This window comes from Bombus vosnesenskii, unplaced genomic scaffold, assembly GCF_011952255.1.
Source record: "Bombus vosnesenskii isolate JDL3184/JDL3185 unplaced genomic scaffold, Bvos_JDL3184-5_v1.1 scf7180000013340, whole genome shotgun sequence".
Classification (NCBI taxonomy): Eukaryota; Metazoa; Arthropoda; class Insecta; order Hymenoptera; family Apidae; genus Bombus; species Bombus vosnesenskii.
This window is the reverse complement of record NW_022882977.1, coordinates 922,044-946,858: the sequence shown is the minus strand read 5'-3', so window position 1 is coordinate 946,858 and position 24,815 is coordinate 922,044. Positions and strand designations below refer to the sequence as shown.

At 45.9% G+C, this 24,815-nt stretch overlaps 1 protein-coding gene across 13 annotated transcripts in view; it reads right to left on the bottom strand.

The window, feature by feature from the left end:
• LOC117236237 (potassium voltage-gated channel protein Shaker) overlaps positions 1 to 24,815 on the bottom strand; it is a 187,797-nt gene that overhangs the window by 100,342 nt on the left and 62,640 nt on the right. Inside the window, exons 1-2 of one of the 13 annotated variants that reach the window (XM_033499004.1) lie at positions 12,202 to 12,572; positions 10,371 to 10,460 (exon numbers count right to left, since the gene is read on the bottom strand). The exons of 9 other annotated variants lie outside the window; for them this stretch is intronic. In XM_033499004.1, the coding sequence (XP_033354895.1) occupies positions 10,371 to 10,396 (26 nt within the window). In that variant the 5' untranslated portion in view covers positions 10,397 to 10,460; positions 12,202 to 12,572. Of the gene's footprint in view, positions 1 to 10,370; positions 10,461 to 12,201; positions 12,573 to 19,972; positions 20,130 to 24,815 lie in introns of those variants that run through there. 3 more of the 13 variants (XM_033499005.1, XM_033498999.1, XM_033499001.1) reach the window with 3 other exon arrangements.

The following is a 24,815-nucleotide window of genomic DNA, read 5'->3' as shown; positions in this document are numbered from 1 at the left end:
GTATGTTCGAACGAGCGCGCGCCGAGACATCGCGTCGCGTCGCGTCGCGTCACGTCGCCTGGGACGCGAATTTATCGGCTGCGAGTTGACGTTTCTCCGCGCGTAGCGCGCCGAGTCAATTGCTTCGTTGCAGCATCAGCGAAAGCTCGGGAACATGCCACGTCGCCTAGCAAGTCAGCTACGCTGAAACCAAACGCGAATCACTGCAACTGCCTACACTGGCAGCAGCTTTTCCAACAGCGAACAGTCGTTCGTTTCGTTATTGGCATTTAGCTTTCGTTATTTCAAAATTATATGCAGTGTGCGTACTTTAGAGACGTTCGATCGATCTCTACGTTACATTCGAAAGCAAATTAATCTTTGGAAACTACTCGAGTAACCTGCAACCTTTGTATTGGGAATTATGTCTCAGCGATGTCCGCATCGATTACCTCTATTTCTCTCGTGAAATCAGTTTGGCCATTTTTATACAGCCCGTTCCATGTATAGTTGTAATTTATTTATTTATTAACGGGTTAAAGAAAGAAGCCTCCGGTGTACAACGTAAATATGCAGCCATCGCAGGTGGCGTGCGAATAAAGAAAGTGTAGAACTTGGGAAAATTCATTAAAATTGAATAAAATGAGCATAAAGCTTATGATGCGATTATTATGGGAGGAAACTTAAAACGCTTTAAGCTGCGTCGAGAAACAATATAATTTGAAACAAGATAAAATTTCGCGATTTCTAACCGTATCGTTTAATATTTCACGTGCAAACAGCAGGATCATCGTAAGATCGTAGATGAGTAGTTATGGTTATCGTAGGGCATGGCGGATACCCAAGCAACTTATTTGAAAAATATTATTTGTGTAATTCAAATATTTCGACAACAGTGTGACCAAACAATAGAACGATACTCCTCGCTATAGCGTTATAGTAATATGTGATCCTTAAAGTATCTGTGCTCTTAGAGTACCTACATGAAACTACCATAAATGAAACTAAGCACTTTGAACGGTGTACCAGCAATTTTGATATAGATCAATATGACAATACAGATTACAATGAGATCAGTATAAATGAAAAATTATAATAAAGATAAAAATGGACTAAGATGTTGAGGTTGACTGATAGAGAAACGAGTGGATGAATTTGTAATAGAAAAATATATTGAAATAAGTATACTGATTCAGATGCTCACTCATACAGTGTTACAATACAATAGGAAGAGGTTATGTTAGGGAGCACGTTCATATATTTATAGCAAAAGAACATTACCAAAAATGTTAACCTTGTAGTTCTATCTGAAGGCTATAGAAATCTATTTATAATTCTTTTGTTTCTAAACCTTGTAATTCAAAATAAAATTTATATTCAACAGCACAATAATATGAACTTCCCATTATTTCCAATTTTTTCTTTCACTAAATTCTATCTTCTCTGCAACAGCAATCTTCAGGTCACGGATACACAAAAGAAAAGGTGTAGAGTTTTCCTTGAAGTGATTACTTCAACGTAAGATAAGCTGATAACCGCAAAGTGTCGAGCAGTGCTAATAGAGGCCACAGTGGTGCCCTTAAGATATAACTATATTATAAGAATTTATAAAAATATTATAAATATTAAAAATATTAAAAATATTATAGAATTTATAAATATATTATAAGAATATGATATATATATGTATATGGAAATATCTCTCAAGTGAGAGAAAAGGATAACCAAACATTTGGATTAATTTTGTCAGTTTGCACATGAGCTGGAAGACAATTTATATCTTGTTATTGTTTTGCCTCGGAGTATCAATATCGTTAGTATACACATAATGTAATAATAAATAAACTCCGGGCAAAACAATGTCGCCGCTACGTGCAACCGTCAAACAAACACGAATTTAAATTTCCCGCCTCTCTCCCTACCAGTAAAAATAGACGAACGGTATAGGTGACCAGTTTTCTCAGTTAGTCTCGAACGATCTTATGAGCAATTTGTACACTGTCTTTATCGAATATTGTCTGTATTTATTTATTTATTATTTTAAAATATACTCGACGGATTTTAACTTCGAATTATCTCGTCATTCTAACCACACTATGAACCATCCTCTAGACACCAGATGGAGATACAACATGGTCCTCCATGACACCAAAGACAAACACAGAAAAAACACAAAAAAATACTGGTGGATACAGAATCCATAATAAAATAAGAGAGAACATTAAACCGACAGAACTCAATTCTGACGCCGCATAACACAGGTGTAAAATGTATATACTGCAAATATTTGTAAATAAACCTATTTGACACCCCCCACCCCCGCCCCCTCACTCTCATCCCACCCCTCTCCAAAGTTACACAGCACCCAAAAAGCAAACTACCGAAGCGTCCTGTTTTGCGACCAAGTTTTCAGGACAGAAAGAAATAAAAAAAAATATGTAAAAAAGCTCCGCTCTCCAGCGGCTTAAACCCAAAAATTGTATTATACAACGAAAAATGTAAAGCGCCGACACATAATACAGCATGGCTACGTCGTACCGCCGCGTATCCGTACCTTTGCCTAACATATCGTTACAAAAATTCACCGTTTATTGTAAATATGTATCTAAAACTGTATTCTTGGACTCAATAAACTTTAAATCTCCTTAAAAAAAATCAACCATCCTCCACAGCACTATGATTCTAAGTTGAACAGATCACGCCGTATAAGTACACGTCTGACAGAGATGAAACAATGTTAAATCATCAGGAAATAAAAGTAAGAAGAACGAAAGTATTCCGATGCGTCGTTAGCGTAATAATAAATTCATTCGCCGAACGACAACAGGAAGAAATAGATGTGTCTGGGAAATAACTTTTCATCAGAGTTATACTGTTTCGGAACAAGTTTCGATACGATCAGGTACGAACGGACCTTGTGGACGGTAAATCGTTCGGCCATCGTCCGTTGCGTGCAAAACAAACAGAGAGAAAAAGAAGGTTGCCATGTCCGAGCTAGCGGAATATGAGGCAGCAGGAGCTGCTGGTCGCGGTGGTTTGGTCGATCGTTGGAAACGATCAATTCCACCCACTCGGCGAGTTTCGAGACTCTCGGGCAAGCAGTTCGAGGATCGAGCGTTTTCAACGGTGCAGCTTCGACTATCATTTGGAGAACGAACTGAGCGATCGCCTGGTTTCTGGCGAGCGTGGATTTAATTACGTCGTAATTAGGTCGACGGTTTCAGACGTCTCCATTTGCAAAGGCTTCGATACGAATTAGAAGAAGGTGTTTCGACGTGGAAACGTTAAAAATCACAGCGAGACGGTAACTGCTCTCGGTTGCCATTATGCTTTGAGCTCGCATCACGTTTCATAGCGGAGATCGTGAGCTGCTCTAAAAGTACACTTACGCGCAGAAACGATGCACTCTGTGGCAGCGTGGCCGTGCGAAGTTTTCGTTCGTCTGAAAGGCAGCATTTGATATTTTAAGCATCGAACGACCCAAGTACGGCGCGCAAAGCGCCTTTAACCCCACCGATTTTAGACGCCAGCCCATCCACGTTTCAGGTAAACACCGATCTTCTCTAAAATGGCATGCTTCGATTTGTGCAACAAGAACGAATAAATAGAATCAATAAACTTCTCACCTGACAGCCGATGCTTACGCGCGTATATCCGTCCGCTCGCTATCTAAATAAAGTGTCGCTGGTGAAACGGTAAACTGTTGCACGAGAAACTCTACAAAAATATATAGCACACTTGACCAACCCTATGTCGACAGAGTGGCGCTCGCGAGCAAGCGTATCATATTCAAACCTATCACACACGATACAGCAGTCTGTTGGTCATGCAACTTCGCAAGACAGAAGCGGTCAGCGTGCGTAAAACATGCGTGTACGCGCGTAAACACGCGTCCACGAGTTCGCGTTCCAACTTTTCCCAACGTAGTACGCGTCGTTGGCGCAAGAAACAGAGGGGCAAGTACGTGGACAGCCGCGAAGAAAACTCGAAGGGAAGCGTCGAGCCGGTCGAACGCGTCGCGTAAACAAATTTCCGAGTAAAAATCGAAGCGTGTGCGAGAGTTGAGCGGAAGTTGTGCGGAAGTACAGCTGCACCGTTGCGGCATCAGAGCCTATCTAGGCACGCGAAACGCGGAAACAAGCGGAAGGCAGCTGCCCGCGATCGATGCGGCATAGTCGAAACGTCTTCTCGGGAAAAACGCCCTTTGCGCTCTTCATACTTCCGAAGGAACGCGTCCGTTCGTGTTCGGCCGTGATTTGTCCTTTGGAAATGCCAAACGATCCTAACATAACAACCCGGCACACTTCCGAATAATCAAGTGGAATCGCCGTCATCGTTCGTAGTATCCCGTTGGTTTGCCTGGCTGATCCGTATTCCACGTTCGAGTCAAATATTTCCAGTCAATTCGACCACTCGTTCGAACACGTATTCTCATCGACCATTAACACGTTCAATGCCATGCCAGTTTCACAAAGTTTGACAGTGGCGTCACGATGAATTTTTTATTATGCGATACATGCAATGTTGAAATATTACCTACAAGAAATATGCTACGGTGTATAACCATCATTGATGAATTTATCTCACTGAGGTCGCCGGTGACCCCCATCGCGCTGTATTCGCTCGATTCACTTATTTTTTCCAATTATAAATTACCTCATATTGTTTGTTCGTGTTGCTAAATAATTATTCTATGTTGTTACGTCGCGGGACCTACCATAAACCATAATCCATCCCTCGATCATACATGTTCGGATCGGCAATAATCCTAAAGAATCGCCACAAGATTTAGCGTGTTTTACTTTACTGTCAAGGTCCTTAATTGCCATCAAACAGGTATCAAATCGAAACATTCCTTACGGTTATTGTTCATTATGGTAAAACACGCAAAAATCTGGTTTTTCCCATGTTTCACAGCCATTGGCCGGAGGAGCACGTAATAGATCTACATTTCATGTATCAAAAAACTATTTTTATATGTTTTATACTTCATTAATTTCGGCATACCATTGTAGTAACGATGGTAATAATAACAAATTTATAACTATTGACATTTGTTCAAATTATGTATTTCTATTAATCTTGGTGCGCCGGTCACCGGTGACCCCCACGGCGCCACGGCCAAGTTAAGCGCCGATCACCAGTGATCCCCATACAGCCACGGCCAAGTTTAGTGCCGGTCACCGGTGACCCCCAACTAGCCACGGCCAAGTTTAGTGCCGGTCACCGGTGACCCCCATACAGTCATGGCCAAATTGAGCGCCGGTCACCGGTGACCCCCAACTAGCCACGGCCAGGTTTAGTGCCGGTCACCGGTGACCCCCATACAGCCATGGCCAAATTGAGCGCCGGTCACCGGTGACCCCCAACCAGCCACGACCACATTGAGCGCCGGTCACCGGTGACCCCCAATCAGCCACGGCCACATTGAGCGCCGGTCACCGGTGACCTCCACGGCGCCGCGGCCAATTTTAGTACCGTCTCCGGTGACCCCCACACAGCCACGGCCAAGTTGAGTGTCGGTCACCGGTGACCCCCATGGCATTCAGCGTGTTAAGCACGCCTTGAATCGTGTGATGCGATTACGAGCGATTAGAGTCCCCTTAGAAACACGCGAAGGCGATATTTAAATCGGTGCAAGGTAATAAGCTTGCATAACACTCCGCTCTGTCAATCCATTTTTCCCCTTCGATCGCGCAGCTTCCCGGTAAACAATTTTCCCGGCGCTTTACCGGCCCCTGGTAAAATAAATCGCATCTCGACCAAACATCCTGCCCGTCGACTTAGAAATAACGAGGGTAGAAAAACGAATTCCCTGTCTGTTCGAACGCCACGTCCTCGCTTCCAGGCTGCCGAATAAATGGCATCCGTTTTCGTTGTCATCGATGCCGGCGCACGAAGGAAATTTTCGCTCTCAAGACGGACGCAGTCGCATACGCTGCGATCGATGCACTGTGTGATTTTTCCCAGTGGCCGAAAACCGAAAAGGAGTACGAACAAACCCTTTCTCGTACGAGCCGAGGTTTCTCATCGCGATATCACGCTCGCGAAGTACCGGAATACCGTGTCGAACGAGCGACTGTAAAATCGTACGATCTCGCAGGAAATCGAGGAGCAAAGTAAACCATGGCTATAACTATGGGGCTAAGGAAGGAATTTTACCGAGACTGAAACATTCGAATATTCAGTCAATACCGCTGACGCGACGCAACGCGTCGGATTACCGCTCGATTCGCTCAGATCGTTTAACCATTCGTCGGACCATCGCTGGAAGCTCAGAGCTAACGTTTAATTCGACTCGTAATTTATTCACGACGTAGCTGTTTGAAACAAAAAAATATAGCATACATCTGAGCGATTGGCAGCGAGATCCACGTGGTTATTAATAACCTTCTTTTCAAAAAATGATCTAATAGTAGCATGTATAATTTGGTGTATTACGTAACGCTCCCTAGATAACCAGGTTGAAAGCATTTTCAGATTCCATCCCAGAACAGCACAATTGCTATATTCAACCTTCGCCAACCTCTATCGCTAGATCGAATTATTTGCTCGACAGACACGAAATATAATTCACCACGATACACCGTACCGATTTATTATCGGAATTTATTATTATGAAGAGTTTCGTCCGGTATCATCGGTGTACTGGAAACACGCGCAAGAACGCGATCCTATTTAATACGAGCACGATACGTTTCACGGGTATAAATATCATTTGCCGGAGGAACAGAATTCCACGACGTTCCTCTCTCCACGGATATAAGCCAGGGAGAGAAAAAAAAAGGGGCGAGGTAGGCTGACGAACGAGCTGCCTGCCCCGTTTCCCCTCTCACGATACACACTATCACACCCCTAATTGCACTCTCACGTTCGAGCCATATCGGATGAGTGTAGCAACCCGTTCACCATACAAGAATAATTCTATGAATTCCCCTTAGACATGTTTGTCACGCGATCCTGCCACGTTAACGCGCGTTCCGTCTCTCAATTACCGCCGCGGATTATACGCCTTTCAACCTATTTTCCACCCTTTAGATCCGGCTGAAACAGTTGGCGATTATACAAGCGCGCGGCTATCACACGCAAATTCGCCTATTCGTCGCACTGCTCCAATCTTTCGGTCTCCTACAAACGAGACGACTCGGTTGGTCAACGAGTGGACGAAGTTCTACGACGAATCAGGCTCGCGATCGAAAATGGTTACGTAAGTTCGTTAATCGCGCGACAAACGGCCGATACTTCGTTCGTAGCAACTTGGTAGAACTTAATTCTTGACGAGTCGCGGTCGTTCAAGCATCGCATCGCCGAGCGAAATTCCTCAAAACGGACCAGGAGGATCAGGTTATCGTTCGATGTATCTTTGTTATCTTTGCACCGTGGCAAAGAAACATTCGAAATATACATCGCGATAAGCGAAATGTCTTTGTAATTGGACTACGCTCGTGAAGAAAATTAGTTTCGGACGAACGACCGAGACTATCGTAAGCGAGCGACTATGCTCGGATTGTCTGCGAAAAAATAGTGTTTCGCTAAAAGCGTTTACCCGTCGGCTAATTGCAAGCACGCAATCGATGTTCCGAATTAGAAGTACGAAAATAGAATCTGTGTATTCGTGCAGAACACGGGAATCGCGTTATCGTAGGTCGATGTACTCGTCTTAATTTCAGTTACGAGGCTCGATTCACAAAACGCTGTCGATAACCTTGAACGCCTGCGAAGAACGTAATCTGAGGAAAATCGTTTCTCCAATGCCGATATTCGATCCCTTTGAAGAGCGAAAGCTGCTACGGTGAACGAACAGCACCGTTGCAAAACAATGGACAAATTTCGAGCAACCAGACGGTAAACGGTGCGCGAGCGCGACGCGACGACTCCGGAAAAATGTACAGTTTCCTCGATGGCTGGTTGAGCAACAAAAGAATCAAACGACCGTTCACCGCGTTAGCTGGCTGCAGCTCGCAGCGCGCATCAGCCTTCGCTTACAAAGGGAAAAAGAATCGTCGTGCCGACCATTGAAATTACGCCAGGCACTGTATACAATTTACGTCGGATAGCGATAATTAACGCGTTGTTACCTTCCGCGTTTCCTCTATACAATTGCTTCTTCTTAATTTACACCGATCCTAGCTTCATCTGTCACGTCGAAAGTTGAAATCGAAATGGAAAAAATATTTCCTTAACTCATGCAATTTTAACGCCAATCGCTTATTTCCATTTTCATCGATCGAAGATCCACGCATTTTTTGTACGGACTGCGATCGAGATGTACGTACGTTCGAGCGATTAATTTCCGCCAAACGTTCATATGCAAAAGTTTCCAATCACCTGGTCGAACCGTCAAGAATTATGAAACAGCGTTGGTGTAACTGGAACGATTGATAGCTTGGTAAGCCAGGTCCTGTCGTATTTGCCGGCGACACGTGCGGCTGTACGAGACAAATTCCTGTACGCGTTACCCCTTGCTGTGCGAGGTGATATTTCAGCGGGCTCTGATCGCATGCCAAGAACAGGCGTTTCGAAGGCGGCAAAACAAAGGCTCGCGAGGAAAACGAGACAGCGATCGAAGACGAGTGTAAGAAAGAAGACGCGATTAAACAACGACAGTTTACACCGATAAACTGGATTCGTGCTCGTTTTGGCAGCGAACTGCGATTAAAAGGAAACGATGGAATGGGCAATGAACGGCGGCACGTGTAACCCGAATTTAACTCGAAGAAAAAGAGAAGAAGACGCGTTTCTAAATTTATTCCGCGATCCCTTGCAATCGATAACGAATGCAACATAAACGTTTCTCGTATATCAAATTCTGGCCTATTTACGATCTGCAGCGACTTAAGAACTTGAACTAGTTAATCTTACTGTGGAATATGTACGATTGCTGATAACTATATGAATTTGGACCTCAACCAAACGTACAAAGTTCTGTTTGCACGCGGCGCTGATTCGCAAACGAATTAGCGATGCCTTTCTCGCCAGAATAACGCGAAACTCGCGTGGATCGTTTCGTCTCAACCTAAAGGAGACGACGTGGCAACAAGACAACTTTCAAGGTCGTGCGAAAGTTGCACGAGTTTGTTAAAAAAAAAAAAAAGGCAAAAGTTACAGCAACAACGATAATCCGATATTCAGTAGATATTGCTCTGTCTCGTGTACTGTTATTCACCGATCTGAATTCGCAGTTCCCAGTGAAATATATACAGAATATCGCTCGAACCTTATCGATCTTCACACGCGATTTACCTAACGAAACGATTAAACCAAACGATAAAAGTACAACTAAATGCGAGAAGAAATTGCTGAAAGATAACGGTGCAAAGATCGCTTGGATTTGACAGTTACGAACGTGACGACGTGCGACGTAAACGACGATATATGGCTTACCGATAAATCGACGCAGGCAATATGCTTCTGCGTGAAAAGAAATAAGGCGACGTGACGTACAAATGACTAAACATGGAAAGGATTCGATCGCTTAACAAATCATACGAGCATCGTGAACGTTCTTCGTCTTGGCGTTATTAGGTCGCGAGCGAGTGCATTTGAAATTCAAATGTAGAAAGTTAGGGGAGTGTCAGCGGACACGCGGCAAACAATTTCCTCAGACGTTATGCAACATTTAACGGCGCAGGGAATTTCGCAAACGGCGCGCCAATTACCCTTCAATTTTTTTAAATCTTTCGTTCCCTTCGTTGTCCTACAGGACACGTATCCTCCGGCAGTTGCGTAATTCCGACGATACGCCGCTTCGTCGACAGTCATCGGGTTCAAGCAGAAAGAATTTTCGCTTTCGCAAGCTTCGCCATTCCCTTTGTCTCTGACTGTCGCGGGTCGTTCGTTGCACGCGCGTCTCGATCGAGCAATTTCTGCCTCTTGCCAGAGATTGCTGTAGGTTGGATGGATGAATTTTAATTAACAGGAACGACCGCAGAGGAATGCAGAATCATCGGTCATTCGATTCGCGGGTAACGCGTTGCACGAGATTCTTGTCGTAAGGAACGCGATCCACTGACCATAGCAAGTTGGTTCACGCATGTTTCAGATATCTGGCCGCTTCTACCTGCAGCCTTTCGAGACGTGGTCGATGACGTTTATAACGCGAAGCTTCGTGGTAGTTGGATCAACGGCCAAAACAGCAGAAACACCAAACAAACATACAAACGTGTAGACAAACGAACGGGCAGACGTACGAATGGACGGACAGACAGATGTACGACACAAACACAGAGAAGCCTGGCGGATCGGAGAGCTCCGATTAAATTGGCGACAGTGAGGGTATTACAGCGCTGGCGATAAAACAGATAGGAGGGAAAGGCAGAGGCAAGGTAAAGGGGTACACGTAGGATGTTGTGCGTGACAGTGCGTTCGTTGGGAGACTATGGTGGACTCACCCGCCAGCAACCAGGATCATCTGCATGTTGCATGGAGGCGGCCTCTTTGTCGCTTTTTCGCAGAGGGGGCAGTCCGCAGCGGTGAGTCCTCTAGTTTCGCATGCGGTGACAGAATATAGCTATAGAGTGGTAACTAGAGACAAACAGACGGACGGAAAAAGAAAAGAAAGTCGATGTCCTGCTTAAAGTATCCGATCTCTTATCGTGTTGCGCGCGATGCATCTCCGTGTCCATCGATGGGACAGCGTGGCGCTCGCGGCCATCAAAAATTCACGGTTGTCGGCGAGATCTTGTGAAACCGAGGAGACAACGTTTACGGAAAGTTTGAAAGCACCGCGGTTACCGTCCCTTGATCTATTTAGTCATTTCTCGCGGGAGAACACCGCCGAGATTCTCCAACTTTCGCCAACTTCCAAGCCATCGTATATTTTAAGCAGGGATAGAAAAGGAAAGAAAGATAGACAAGTATGGAGAAAAAAGTTGAGAAATACTCGCTAAAATATATATATATATATATAGATATATACGTATATGATACACATACTCTTATATATATTATATATTATATTAGGCTGGCAACTAAGTGATTGCGGATTTTGCCATTAGGTGGTAATAACAAAATCCGCAATCACTTAGTTGCCAGCCCAATATGTATACAAATATATAATACATAAATATATATATATATATATATGTATATGTATATGTATATAGGTATATACGGTCTAAGATAGTGGCGAGAGAAAGATATCGAGAGCAATGGAAATGGAAAGAAGTGAAAGTAAACGAGAAACTCTCTACGTAGAGTAATAATTACGTGTGAAGGGATGGTCGTGTCGGTTGTTCCGTGACGGATCAACCTTGAAACCAGAGGCTCGTTGGCCGTCCTCGCGAGTCAACGAGGAAATCGTTCAGAAATGTTGCCAACAAAGTTCTTTCGTCGACGAGATCGACCGTGCACCGAAATAAATACGGCGCGAAACTTTCGCCATTTTTCGTAGAACGAAGCTCGTTTGAGAAACGAAGACCGAGAACCAGATTCGCGGTAACCTTTCGATAAAAGACCGTTTACAGCGAAACGGTAATTCGAGCTAACGGCACAGGAACGCGAAACTCGAATCCGCCGTTATCTTGAAATAACGTTTTTTTCACGGCTCGTTGGTGTCGATACGCGTGCTACGGTCTTCCCACTTCGTCTAACTGTTTCCTTAAAACTTTCAACGATCCGGAAGGTTTACGTATTAATCCTCGATCGAAACGTTTTCGAACGACATGGTTTCATGTTCCAGATTCTCCGTGTTGTGTTTACCGTGCTGTTTATTTATCGCCGGACAAACAGAAATTCCGTTAACTGTACAGGTAGATGCGATCATTTTCCACGCGCTGTTAAATTAGTTCCTGTCTCTGGACGAAATAAACTCCAGTAACAGAGGCAACGCGATAAAACAGAGTTTTCGAATAATAAAAGTGCCGTGGTTCGATTAATGCAGCTGGTAAGCCAAGAATCGGAAGCAAATCGTCCAGGTAAAAGATGCTTGAACAGTGATGTGGAAAGAGAGTTTGCAAGGATAAAGGAAAAGACGATAGAGCACAAGTAGGATCTCGAGATCTTACGTAAAGGTAGCCTGAGCGATTTCTCGTTGCACTCGCGCGACGACCAACGACGAAAGGCTTTCAAATTGACTCGGAACGATCTTTCTGTGTGTAACTATATGCTTCGTGTCACGCAGTGCACGCGCGTGGATGTGTGCCTGTACGTGTGTAAATGTGTGTGTGTGTGTGTGTAAACGCGTAACAGCGTAAAGTAGATAGATAGAGAAGAGAAAAGTACAGTGGCTAACTGGCGATGGCCCAGCAGATCGCCGTGGCAGCCCGCACTATTGTACCTTCCCGCATGTTGCGTTTATTACCACGAACCCCCGTGTGTCCCACGCACGTCCTAGGACAGCCGGTGGTGTGTGTGTTATGTGTGTGCCACTTACGAATATTCTTCAACCACTGTCACACCGTACACTGCCGCACAACGGTCACGAATGGCCCGACGACGATGTTCGATAACGCGCGATCCTTTGGCCTGTTCATCGTCGGCGACCAGGCACAACGTTCATTATGCCGCGACAGGCGAGTCCACAAGATCCACAGAGTCGTTCGTACGGCGGAAACGGTCGGTCTATCGGTTTCAGAGAACTCGTGGCTCGTTTGCTCGATACACGATGGAGTTTCGAGACGAAGGATGGCAAAGGACGCGAGGAGTGAAGAAGCAGGTTGCGAGAAAGAATGACCGTGACTGTCGTCGGTCGTGTTCACTGGCACACGCGTCGGTGGTCGCCACGCAGTCGCGAAACACGGCGGTCCTGTTTCAACGAAAGTGCGAGCGGAACGCGAAAACTCGGCGAGACTGTGGCCGCCGCGCCGTGTCTCTGTGTGTATCGAGCCGAGCGGCGCAATCACTGTTCCCCGCGTCAGCTGATCGGCGACCGACCATCAGCTTCGCACCGCGTTCTCCGCGCCAGCGAACGGATCGTTTCGACGCGGCGTGTCGCGCGCGCTTCGAACTTTCTCCAGCAACACACGCACGCACCACCGCTGCACCACGTTTCAACCAGCGTCCCAGCACCACGGGAACAATTGTTTGGCAGCGTAACCTGACCAACGAGCAGCGACAAAGTGGGAGAAAAACGGTTTCAGTGGATATCGAACCGCGGCGGCATCGTCGGCCAGTCCGTTCGTTTCGTCGCGCTAGACGAGTCCACCTCGACCAAGGACGTTCCAGGAAATCCGAACGCGGTCGTGCAAGGCATTCTCAAGGACGGCGAAAGCATTCGAAGACGTTGGCGACTGACAGCGGGTAGTCGGCGAGGGGTGAACCGTACGGCGGAAGGATGGCATGGGCGAAGGCAAGGGAGCTGCAAAACACCGATAAAGCGCACCGTCACGCAATCATTTAATTTAATCGCGTCCTGGACACGAGTTCGCCTCGTGTAACCGTGTTCGCTTCGTCCTCGTCCTCGATTTCGTCCACTATCCGCTCGGTCGGGTTAACGAACACCGCGAAACCACCGCCTTCTCGATCGAAATTTAAAGCGGAGGGAAATACGGAAAGAAGGCGAACGCGATCCGATGGAAAAAGTGGAAGGGGCGAACAGAGAGAAAGGGCAAGGGCAAAAAGGAACGGACACAAAAACATTTGGCAAGCGCTGGTCACATTCTCCACCGAGAAAACCACTGCCACGCGGTCTGTCGATTCGATTAGCTCCGTTAAACCGTGTTTTTCGCTGTTTCAACACCCGCGAAATTTTCTCGCCTGCTTCCCCCTTGCCCTTCGCCCCCACCCCTTCCCCGTTAGTTTTCCACGAGTCGAACGAAGCACGCTGACGCTCAGACGAAAAACGCCAAGGTACGTTGGCGTCCGAGCGGAGTGTAGGTCACAGCGTGGCGTCACGCGTTCTCTTAATTTGCCCGCGCGAACGCTAGACGGGTCCACTTTAGCGCGTGATCCTGGCCAATCTGGAAAATCGTGGAAATCGGGTCGAACGGTAGCGATAAAGTGTCGCGGCCACCAATATCGTCGAGGTAAGTGTAGGCGTCGCGAGAACACTGACGAAGGTTTGTCGGCACCGAGCCGAGCTGACAACAAAGGGAGGGCAGGAGGGTAGAAACGTGGACGCGCGACACGGAACACAGGTGACACAGGACAAACAGGGAAACGTAAGAGGAAGAAGAGGAGGGACGGTAGAAGCAGCGGGCCGTAGAGTATTCGAGCACCGCGAGACACCACACACTGGCGCACACAGAGAGACGGTTGCTTCGACGACAACGACAACGACGACGACGACGCGACGCGACGACCTGTAGGCAAATTCACCTCGAACAACCACGTTTCCCCGCGTTTCGTAGGTTTCTGAATCGTCGAGCCGGACGTGCGTGTCGCGAGACCCTCGTAGATACCAGAAAAGGATGAAACGACCGACAGGGTAGGGGTGAAGGGGTAGGGATTGAGGGGCGGGCGGGAGATGGGAAAGGGAGGGAGAACAGCGGGAAGATGGTATAAGCCGAGGAGTACGAAAGGAACAACCACGGAGGATGGAGGAATGGAAACGGTGGTGGAAAGATGGTGGAACGACGGAAAGCAGTAGCTGGAACAAGCAGCTGCAATGAGAAAGAGAAAACGGTGAAGAAGCGCGTGAAAAGTGGCGGAACTACGAGGAAGGATGACCGCAGGCGTTTAAGCGGCTACGAGAGGTTCGCGTACGAGAGACAGTCCCGCGCCTCCGTCGAGTTAAAACGGTGAGGTGTTTGTGCGTTTACGGGTACGGACAGACAGAGAGACGTAGTAGGTTGGACCTGGTGGGACAGGGCGGTAAAGGACGGTGGAGGTGCCAGGCTTGCTGCTTGGAACCGCCGTGGCGCGGCGGCGTTGCACGGCGGCGCCACCGCCGCTGCAAAATCTCTCCCTCACGTTTCGCTTTCCTCGCCCCAGCCTCTATCCTATGTTTCTCTGGCTCTATCTTTCAGCCGCCCTATGCCTTCTCGCTATTTTCATCTCTCTCCCTCTCTCTATTTTTCTCCGTTCACCATGCGTTCGTAGTTTTCGAGCAGCGTCTTTGTTACGACGATAGTTGCGTCTCGCTCGATCGTACGGTCAGCTTCCAAAGAGCAAGCGAAGAGAAGTACGAAATGGAGAAGGGTGGGGTTTAGTTGGGCGTGCAACGTGTGGCTGTTGGCGTTCGCGGCACACGCTCACGCTCGATCCCCGTTACGCTCGTAGTCGCTGATTCGTGGCTGTGTTTGAGACCGGGTTTCACCGCGTTTGTATATGCCGAAACGGGTTCGTGCGCACCCGTGGGTGCGCGTGAATGTATGAACGGCGAGGTAGAATGTACGGCCGCGCGCTCACCGTCCCACCCAACCGGCCACCCACTCGACCATCTATCCACCTCGTCCCCGCCACACCGCCTCCGCTGCTGCTCGTGCGTGGAGTTCCAAAGTCGATATCTAGCCACACCGGCGACTCCAGTATTATCCTCGAACACTTTCCAACCGCCCTTCAGGATTTCCGAGTGTCTTGCCACGATTTATTCCGTCGCAATAGCCTTATTTGCTTCGGCCTCTCGATCAAGCTACGCGACACGACGTGACGCAACGCCACAGGGTCAGCCCGCTGCGCGAAACGGACCAATCCTCCCTTCGACGGGATGAAGGGATTTGGAAGGTCGCGCGGCGCTACGGCCAACCCGCAATGAATGGATCGTAAGAAGCAACGGTAGCAGTGTAGCCTTCGTGCAAAATGGTTGCTCCGTGCAATCCACTAGCGACGATACGGAGAACTTAGTCAGAATTCTGCCCGGAGGAGACGCCCGGCAGTTCTCGTAAATCTTCGCTGTCTTACGCATTTTCACATCGATCGCCGAAAAGGACTCGAAAGTCGTGCGAGAAGGAGGCAGTTGAGAAAGTTCGACTGGATAAAAGCATCGGAAGTTTCGATAAGCTACTCGTTCAGAGACGATACTTCTTTCTTCGTGTCGTGTGCTATTTTCAATTCGAATGAGCAGCTGCAAATGTAATTTTTGCGACGTCCTGCGATACAATCGACGAACAGAACGTCGAAAACACGTAATCCGTCTGCTAGGCCCGCGACAAGCTTTGTTTGATAATGCAGAGACGAAAAGAGATAAATCTTGAAATCTGGCGTACGACTGAATATACGTAGAATTCGTAATACGTGGCGACGATTTACTATTTCGCGATAAGCTTGGTCGTTGGGAAGTCGATAATGCAGGAATGACGATATATGGCGATCGATAACGAATAATCAAACGTTTGCCTGTTACGTTTCTCGTTGTTTATTTGACTCGATAGATTCGGTCAAAGCCCCGATGCTCTTCAGACGCAATTGCTTTGCCAACTTTATCGCGAGAATCGTAAGTTTGCCAAGCGCCAAACAACACGTTAAACGACCTCGAATTTCGGAACGATAATTTCTTTTCGCCATCGAAAAGATGGGAGAAAGTTTTCTAACCGTTTGATTTAACTCTCAATCTGCCAAATAACGACCTGTGATCGACTGAATAGATATCAGGCAGAATATTATTCGTATGAGCGGCGGTAACTCCTTGCGAAAGGACGTGACCACGCGATCGTTATGCACGCGTCGCAACTATTCGATATTACTTTCTCGATTGAACCTTAAACGAGGGTACTTTGCGCGAGCGCTGAAGGATGCGACGGTTCGATACGTACGGGCGTAGCAATTTCCCCTCGAATAAACGTTACTCGTTAAAGTGGCGTTCTTTGAAAAATTACCTGACAACGCGATCAACTGTCAAACCATCCCAATTATCTTCCTTTGTTTCGTTTCTGTTTTTCTCTTTCTCGCTGAATAAATCGAACGATCGAGATCGATATGGTGGCCGAAACGAGTCGACTGAAAAGATCGACGCACACCCGCGGAAAAAATATGCACGTTCATCTTGGAGATGGCGCATAATGTATAGATCGGTGCGTCGAAATCTTCGATATCGATGATAACAGGTTCGAACTAGCGTCGGCCACGAGGGAATCTAGGACACGTGAAAATCTTTTATCTGCACTGACCCAGACCTAATTCAGGATCCACGGTAATCAGAGCCCTGCACACGCCGGGTTGGTTCGATAGCGCGGTTTAACGCTAACAGCCCTCTCATCTAGTTCACGGCAGTGATCGATATCTGACTAATCGACAGCTACCAAATCGTTTCTATCATCCTGACCGATGAACTAGCGGCAATTTTCGAGCCCGCTGGCAGTTGCATCCTCGCCACGACCTACACTCTACACTAACGCATGTCGTAATTCCCAACGCAGCTGACCGTGATATCGTTTGACCTAATCGAGTGATCTCGATGCGCGTCAAGCTTGCCTTACAAAGTCCAATGATTAACGACGTTCCACAAGACGTGTAGCCTGTTCGGATAAAAATCTGCCTCCCCTTTCTTTCCTTTCTGTCTCTCCAGTGAGGCGAATAGAATCCGTTGAAAAAGAAATAAGTGTTTTCTTCCTTGAATTATCAGGACTCTCGAAGACCTCGATCCGATCTTCCTCTTTAATGGAAGGTTGAGCCGCCCTTTAATTAAAATCAGACAAAGCACGAAGAAAAAGGTCAGATAGCGCGCAATGATTAACGAATTTTCTAAGGGTCCTGACGATCTTGCAACGATAGCGTCGTAGACAACGAACGTGGAAATTGATTGAGACGCCGCCTGGCGAGAAGCTCCTGAACTGGCACATTCAACCTGAGAGCTCGTGAGCTCTGATTCAAGAAAGCTTTCGTATCGTTCGTCGATACCTGCATTACCAACCTGACGTTGAATTCAAGCAGGTTCGGCAAGAACGTGCGACGCGAATCCGCTGTGCTTGGGTATAAGCTTTCTCGCATCGTTTGGTATCTTTTATCGCATATTGTGATCGATCAGAGAATCGACAGACTACGAGTACAACACAAGCGTCGTAATTCTTCTGCGGAAGATAAACGTATCTACATCTATTCCAAAGTTACCATTTTTATCGATTGATACAACTCGTGTTAAAGCGATACGATACGATATGATTACATTACTCGGTAAAAATGATTCTTTCTAGCTACAGTCGACTACCAATGAAGTTTGCAATAGAAATAACTTATGAAATAACCGATTACTCAAATCAAGGGCTACTTATAATCGATACAGATTTTCCAAATGAGAAACTACTCGCAATCGATGTTTAATTACCGATACAGAATTCTAAACGACGAGCAACAGCTACGTTCTGGACGAATGTTTCAATCGATTTACAACGATAGAAAAATGATACAAATTAAAAGTGACAAAAGAAGGAATTTTCATCGATATTTTCGGTTTCTTCTTCTCTCATTTAAAACTTAGACGAAGCGTTCGTTATAATCTTCCTCGGAAGATAACACGCGCGTAAACCGCGACGACGAGTATTTGCTCACCGATTGCTCGGTGGCATTGTCAATTTGGTCGAGTTTCTTTCGAACGATAAAGTGACACTGATTGGTATATGTTGCTATAGAAAGGTTCACGGCCGCGGTTTACAAGCAGAAGCCCTGGACAACGCGATTCATAGTTTTCCGATGCAATAAAATTCCAGCTTTGCGCAAACTGAAAATAGTGAGCGTCTAATAGAGCGTACAAGGCAAGGGGTAGATAAAGTCGGACAGCGCGCAGCATTAAATTGTCACCGCTTTTTGCGTCGAGGCAACTGATTACGATGGTTGCCCTGTCCACCCGGAAGTATCACCAACGAGAACATTAATCTCTCGATCCACATCGTCATCTTCTGCGGCTCATTCGAATTTTCCCAGTAGTTGCTGTTTGGTAAGACATCGCGTAAAAGTTTTTCGTGCAAACAGCATCTTGCCTCAGAGCCTAGATTAAGAGAGGAATCCTTAGAAACACACCGCCAAATGTACTTCTTCGCCGGAATAAATGCAAACTGTAATTAACCTGTTTACCTACAGTCGCTACATAACCCTTTGCGATTTGATTTACTTCGATACGATCTGGCCGGACAAATAACTTGCTCGTACTACTTTCTGTTTCCTCGTTCACGCTAATATTATACATATTAATAATATGACCGCGTACCTCGAGTCTCCCATTGTTAACCGCGGTCCAACAATACGTTATTGTCCTTGCCCAGCCAATAACCGTGACACGTGCCATTACGAGGAAAGTAGTTACGGTCGTTCGTGTCAGACGCAAGACCAACGAGATTACAGCGATATTTGGTGGCGGCCGGTGACAGAAAGTAGTTTCGCCCGGTTATGGTCAGACCATGCGCGCAGTAACATTCCCTCATCCAAGTACAATGCGAAACAAGAGGCAACTGTTCGCAGATTTTTACAGCGTCGTTCTGTTTACGACGAAAGGCAGGTTAATAAGAGGGAAAGCTAATTAACCCAGGGAATAAACAATAATAAAGGCGCGTAACCAGCGAGCAGATTCGAGTGAAATCGAAAGTAGTCAGACCGCAAAAGGTTAATCTACTCGAATGACGAGACGCCAATCCGGTGCAGCCCATTTCGAGAAATAAGTACATTTGTCCGCGGATCGTAACTGGACGACGGTCGCACGGGACCGCGTCGACTTACGTTCTCGGTTTTAAATCGTACGAAATTCGATCGTCGCTCGCCAATGCTCGCCGCTTAATAAAGAAAAACGTCTGGTGTCGTTTCATTCGATTACGACAGCACGAACCAGAAAATCCAATTTCAATGTCCAATATTTCCATTTCGATTATCGGCTACCATCTAATCTGCATTTTCGTCTGCGTTTTCGTGCAGAGTTGGATCCAGCCAACTCTTTCTTTTTCCACGTCGGTGCATTCGCTTTAAGACTCTGCACTTTCGCCGATGCTTCGCTAATGATCTCGATTTCGATCAATTTACGATCGAAAATACGTCAAGGTCAAGGACTCTTAGGGATCGAAATACGTCGCGGAAAAAGAAAAAATAGAGTCATAGGAACAGAGCTGGTTGATGTTACATGTAACTAACTCTCGACCATGTGGAATTCTAGCCGATATTAGCTGGTGTGTAAAACTACAAGAACGATACTTACAAGTGTAATGTGCTGGCGATGACAACTGTTACAACCAGAGAATATGGCAGGCAGAGGGAACAAATTCCGATAGATCGTAGAACGATGTTGGTAAATATGAACAAAACCATAGAGTGTAAAACGAGGAGTCCCAGACCCATATCACACTAGCGACACATCGTCGCAACACAAAAATCCGCTGTTATGCTCGGAGCTCGCAATCTGTTAAGCACATTTCTGTTTCTTTCTTTTCTTTTTTTTCTTCTTCTTCTTCTTCTTCTTCCTCCTTCGTTAAGAGTAAAAATCGCCGATCGAGATTAAAGATTCATACGGCCGGAATGGCAACGATTTTTAATTCGAAAATGCGAGACTCGATTCCCGGACAAAATGACTCGAAAGATTATTCGAGTGTACGATCGCTTGATTCGATTTAACAGTTCGACGAATCTGTTCGAATTAAAAGTTAACACTAAGTGAAGCGCGAATATCGTTGCAAACTGTTCCACGAATCTTGCGCGTGCTGTCAGTTCCTCTCTACGTACGATGATATTGCGTTGGCAACTAAGTGATTGCGGGTTTTGTCAATACCACCTAATGACAAAATCCGCCAACCCAATAATTCTATTTTGCCGCATAATTTTCTGCCCATTTTCATTGCGCCATAATTTTACCGTGTGCGACGAGGATCGAAATTTCGTCCGATGTAAATAAATTTTTCGAGAAGACTTTCGCAAAAATGCGCTCACACGCCAAGTCAGGCAAAATCGGTCGGACAGGGATGGAAACGAAATATCACGGCCGCGGGCGCATTCTTTTCATATTTAAACTAATAAAGCTGCCATGGAGAGAGAGCGCGTAATTTCTGAAGCGAGGCGAGCTCCGATGCATAAACGCGCGTCACGAACGCGATCGTGAAATTCGCGAAAGACTCATGGTACACGCGAACAGAGACTGATGTTCACCAACGACGGTCTGAAGCCGTGCATACGACTAATCGCTAACTATCGTGCCAGCATTGGCTCGAGATAGCGTTAGCCTGTTCAATGCTACGTCGCTGTATCTTCAGTGACGTAACAATACTACTGACGATTGATTACATATTCCTTATGCGTGCAGCATAGATCCGAACGCGGTTAATTACGATAACAGAGAACACATTTGTTCCAGTAAAATAGATCAAACGATAATTTTTTCCATAAATGTGATAAACATTGGATGCAACAACGAACTAAACCGAGACGATGAATTCGGAGAAAATGTGGTACAGTATCAAGTGACACGTGTCGTACGACGATCGAAGACAAACATAGATCGATGAGAATTTGTTCTTTTCGTAAATATAGGACGATCTTTTGTTGCAGTTGTTGGCTGGAAATGGAGAAAGAAAGAAGGGGCGACTGTAGGAAAGAATGACGAGCCTGGCCCGAAGGCAATAGTTTACAACACAAACGCTTAAAAGGCTTCAGAAAGCTTGTAACCACTGAGAAGAAATACCACGAGTGAATGAAGGATCGTGTTAAAAAAATGGGCTTGTGGAAACGTGTTAGGTAACGCCAAATTAGATCTCGCCTTGACTCGAAATTAGCACCAATTACGATGGGCCACGGGACGCCAGGAATGCGCTATAAATGCAGAAATATGGCCGAATGAATCTCACAATGATACCATTTTAGGTAATCTTCTACCACATTTGTAAAGCCAAGGCATACAAAGCACACGAGTTTCAATATTCTTCGTCAACTACTCGGCTTTCAAAGGAGGACCAAAGACGATTGAACGTTTTCAAGTCACATAATGACAGTATGTCCTTCACATACACTCAGCTCTGATACTTCTTGCTATCTCTCTATCGTTATATCTTGCTATCGTTAACGATAGAACCGAATGTATTTGAACGACACAATCCAGATCTTACCATCAATTGATACATTTCGTAAATGATATCACCGATGCTCGATTCAGCGTAATTAACATTTTACCGACCGAGAGCCGATTAACCGGTTTTTGTTACCGACGCTTATCGACCGATATCCTATTAATCAGGTTTTTGTTGCCGACAATCTTTCTCATTATTCGAGCAGTTATTTATTATTTAGTACTAAGATACCTTGCTCAGTTGCGTTGCTTTGTAAGCTTCCATGGTTTTATACCAATTTGAAAAACGTACCGTTCGCGATGAACAAAAAGAATGGTATTGGAGAGTTTAAACCGAAACAGAGAGAATCTGCGCCTGAGATGCCGGTCGGACGTGTGTATGCTGTTGAATCGCTAGCGGTCGGTAAATTGTTAAAAACGACTGTAACTCGAGTCGATCTCTAAGCGTTTCACAGAACTTTGCACGTGCGTGCTAAGAGAAATATTTCACTTGCCGCGCTATTAATCGTACGCTTGCTTCGTCTTACGATATATCATCCGGTATTCCTTCCTTGCTAATTCTTTCCCCGAAAGAATTAGTTATCGAACGTCCGAAGCAAACGAAAAAGCGAGGAAATAAACGACGACCGAGAGAGACTCGATGTTCTTCGATATCGGAAGCGTTCGCTGCTTTAACGAACCGAGGATTTTCTTCCCGCTATCACTGTCCTTCTTCTATCATTTCCTTCTTTTCGCTAGATCCCGGCCGTTCGAGAGCGGCGCTGTAAATTAAATCTCCAGCACAAGCAGCAAATTAAATCTCCAACGCGAGCTACATACCTTTCTACTTTATCGTTACGGAACAGAAGTCGGCCACCCATCGAACCGACTGCCGTGAATCGCGGGCGACAATACGACTGACTATAGTCGGTAGAGTACGGTTGTTCCACTTCACGCGATGTGTATTATTAATCCCGGGAACGTTTAACTCGTCATCTGTCGCTCACGCGACTCAGCGCGCCCCCTCGTCCCTGCGAACGTCGCGCTATCTCTAACGTTTTTCGAGAAACTCGTCGCTTCGCTCTCGACGAAACGAACTAATACATTTTCGGATAAAACATTACGAAACGTATAGGAAAATTGTTCGGTTTCATTTCGCCACACATTTGGCGAAACATCCGCGATTTCGCGAAATATCTGTATTTGCAGAAACACGTGGGTGGAAGTTGAAAGGCTATTAAAGAGAGAAGAATAGCTCATTCATATTTATCGATCAAGCTGCCCTTACTTCCAATTACCAAACTCTGTAACTGACTGAGAATGCTCGATCGATCGGCCGATTCGAGACTCTCCATTGCGACCACCGGTATCCTATTCTCGTTTGGCGCCACCGTATACGAATAAAGAGCAAGAAGAAGTGGTACACTAGAGATACGACATGCGATATTTAATTGTAGTCGGGAATTCTAGTAGCAAAAATTGTTTGCAATTTTATAACGGGTGTCGAGATCGGGCGATATATATCAACACGATAGAAATTCGCAAAGAATTTTCAACGATGCACAAGTACGCGTGTACTGTCGATAAAAAAGCGATAGGTATTTATTGAAATATTTTCAACAACGGTACACGGATTCAAACGGTAAGAGGATTCTCGTGACGTTCGATGCAAATACACGTAGAAAATCGAACGATCCAGCTTATAGAAAATTCCAGGCCAACTCTTTTCACCGAACCAAGCGTACTCGATCACACGATTCGCTGATTAAAAGTTCGCCACGAACGTCACAACAATGGGCGAGTTGTTACACGGCAAAAAGTATTAATTGTCCATGGGAATATTAACAACGTCTGCCGTGTAGAATTTATAATTCGTAGGCGACATTTGTGACGGGTAGGTGGACGCTTCAGTCGTCATACCGTGCCTACCCTGTTTCAACCCCCATTCTCATGCCTATCCCCATCCGAGTCGACCATCTCCTGTGACAGTTTTCACGCGTAAATTCACACTCGTCCCTCATTTCAAAATCATCCATCTTGAAGCACACGTGCACATTTGATATAAAAAAAAACAACGCATGCAACGGTTCGTGGCAGCGAACGATTAAACATGTACGACCTGGTCGGAGCAACGAACGCAACGAAAAAAATAAAAGAGAAGGTGACATTTTGACGACACGATACTCCAAACGCTTTAAACATAGGGTGAAACATTCCATTGCGCACTGAGAGAGAAACCTAAAAATATATTAGTTTTTTTTTTTTTTTTTTCATTTTTCTCGTGTAACGCAACATACAAAGTTGTCGTGTCTCGTTTCGAAATTTATACGAATCGTGTGAAAAATCGTGCACAGACAACGACGATCTCTCTCTCTCTCGGATGAGGAAAAACCGTGGAGTAACCGTGTTTGCTGGGAGAACTCGTTTTCGTGAAAAATGATGTAAAGCGTAGTTCTTCGTGAAATCGAATTACACAGGCGGTGTGCAAATTTTGAACGTCGCTTTCCTCCAGAGTAGCAAGCTTCCCTTCAAGCAACAGAATTTTACAGCCAATTTTTCGTTAGCGTCGCGTCGTTCGACGCCGAAGACCGGCGCACGATTTTTCCCACGCCCTTGAACGAATCGTGTGACGTTATCCACGTCGAAACGTCTCGACTCTTCGATCCTACGATCGAACGAGTGAAATTACCATCGTGCCGATTTATTTGATTGCATGGAAGTACGATCAAGGGACAATCTACAGATCGCGATGGTTGGAACGGGAGTGGCAAGGTTTCTCTCAGTACACGAGGCGATTAGAACGATGGAAAGGAGGGCGGTTCCGGGACGTTTCGATTCCGATTTCCTGCATTTCCTCGCACATTTCTCGAGAGCAAGTGAATTTCTTTCAGGTCGGCACATCGAACAAAGCATTTCAGATATATTCGCGGCGAGAAACGAGAAGAGGACAGAGACGCGTCATCTCTCCAACGGTCCTCGCCGATAATCGAGTAGTGCGTGAAAGCTTTAT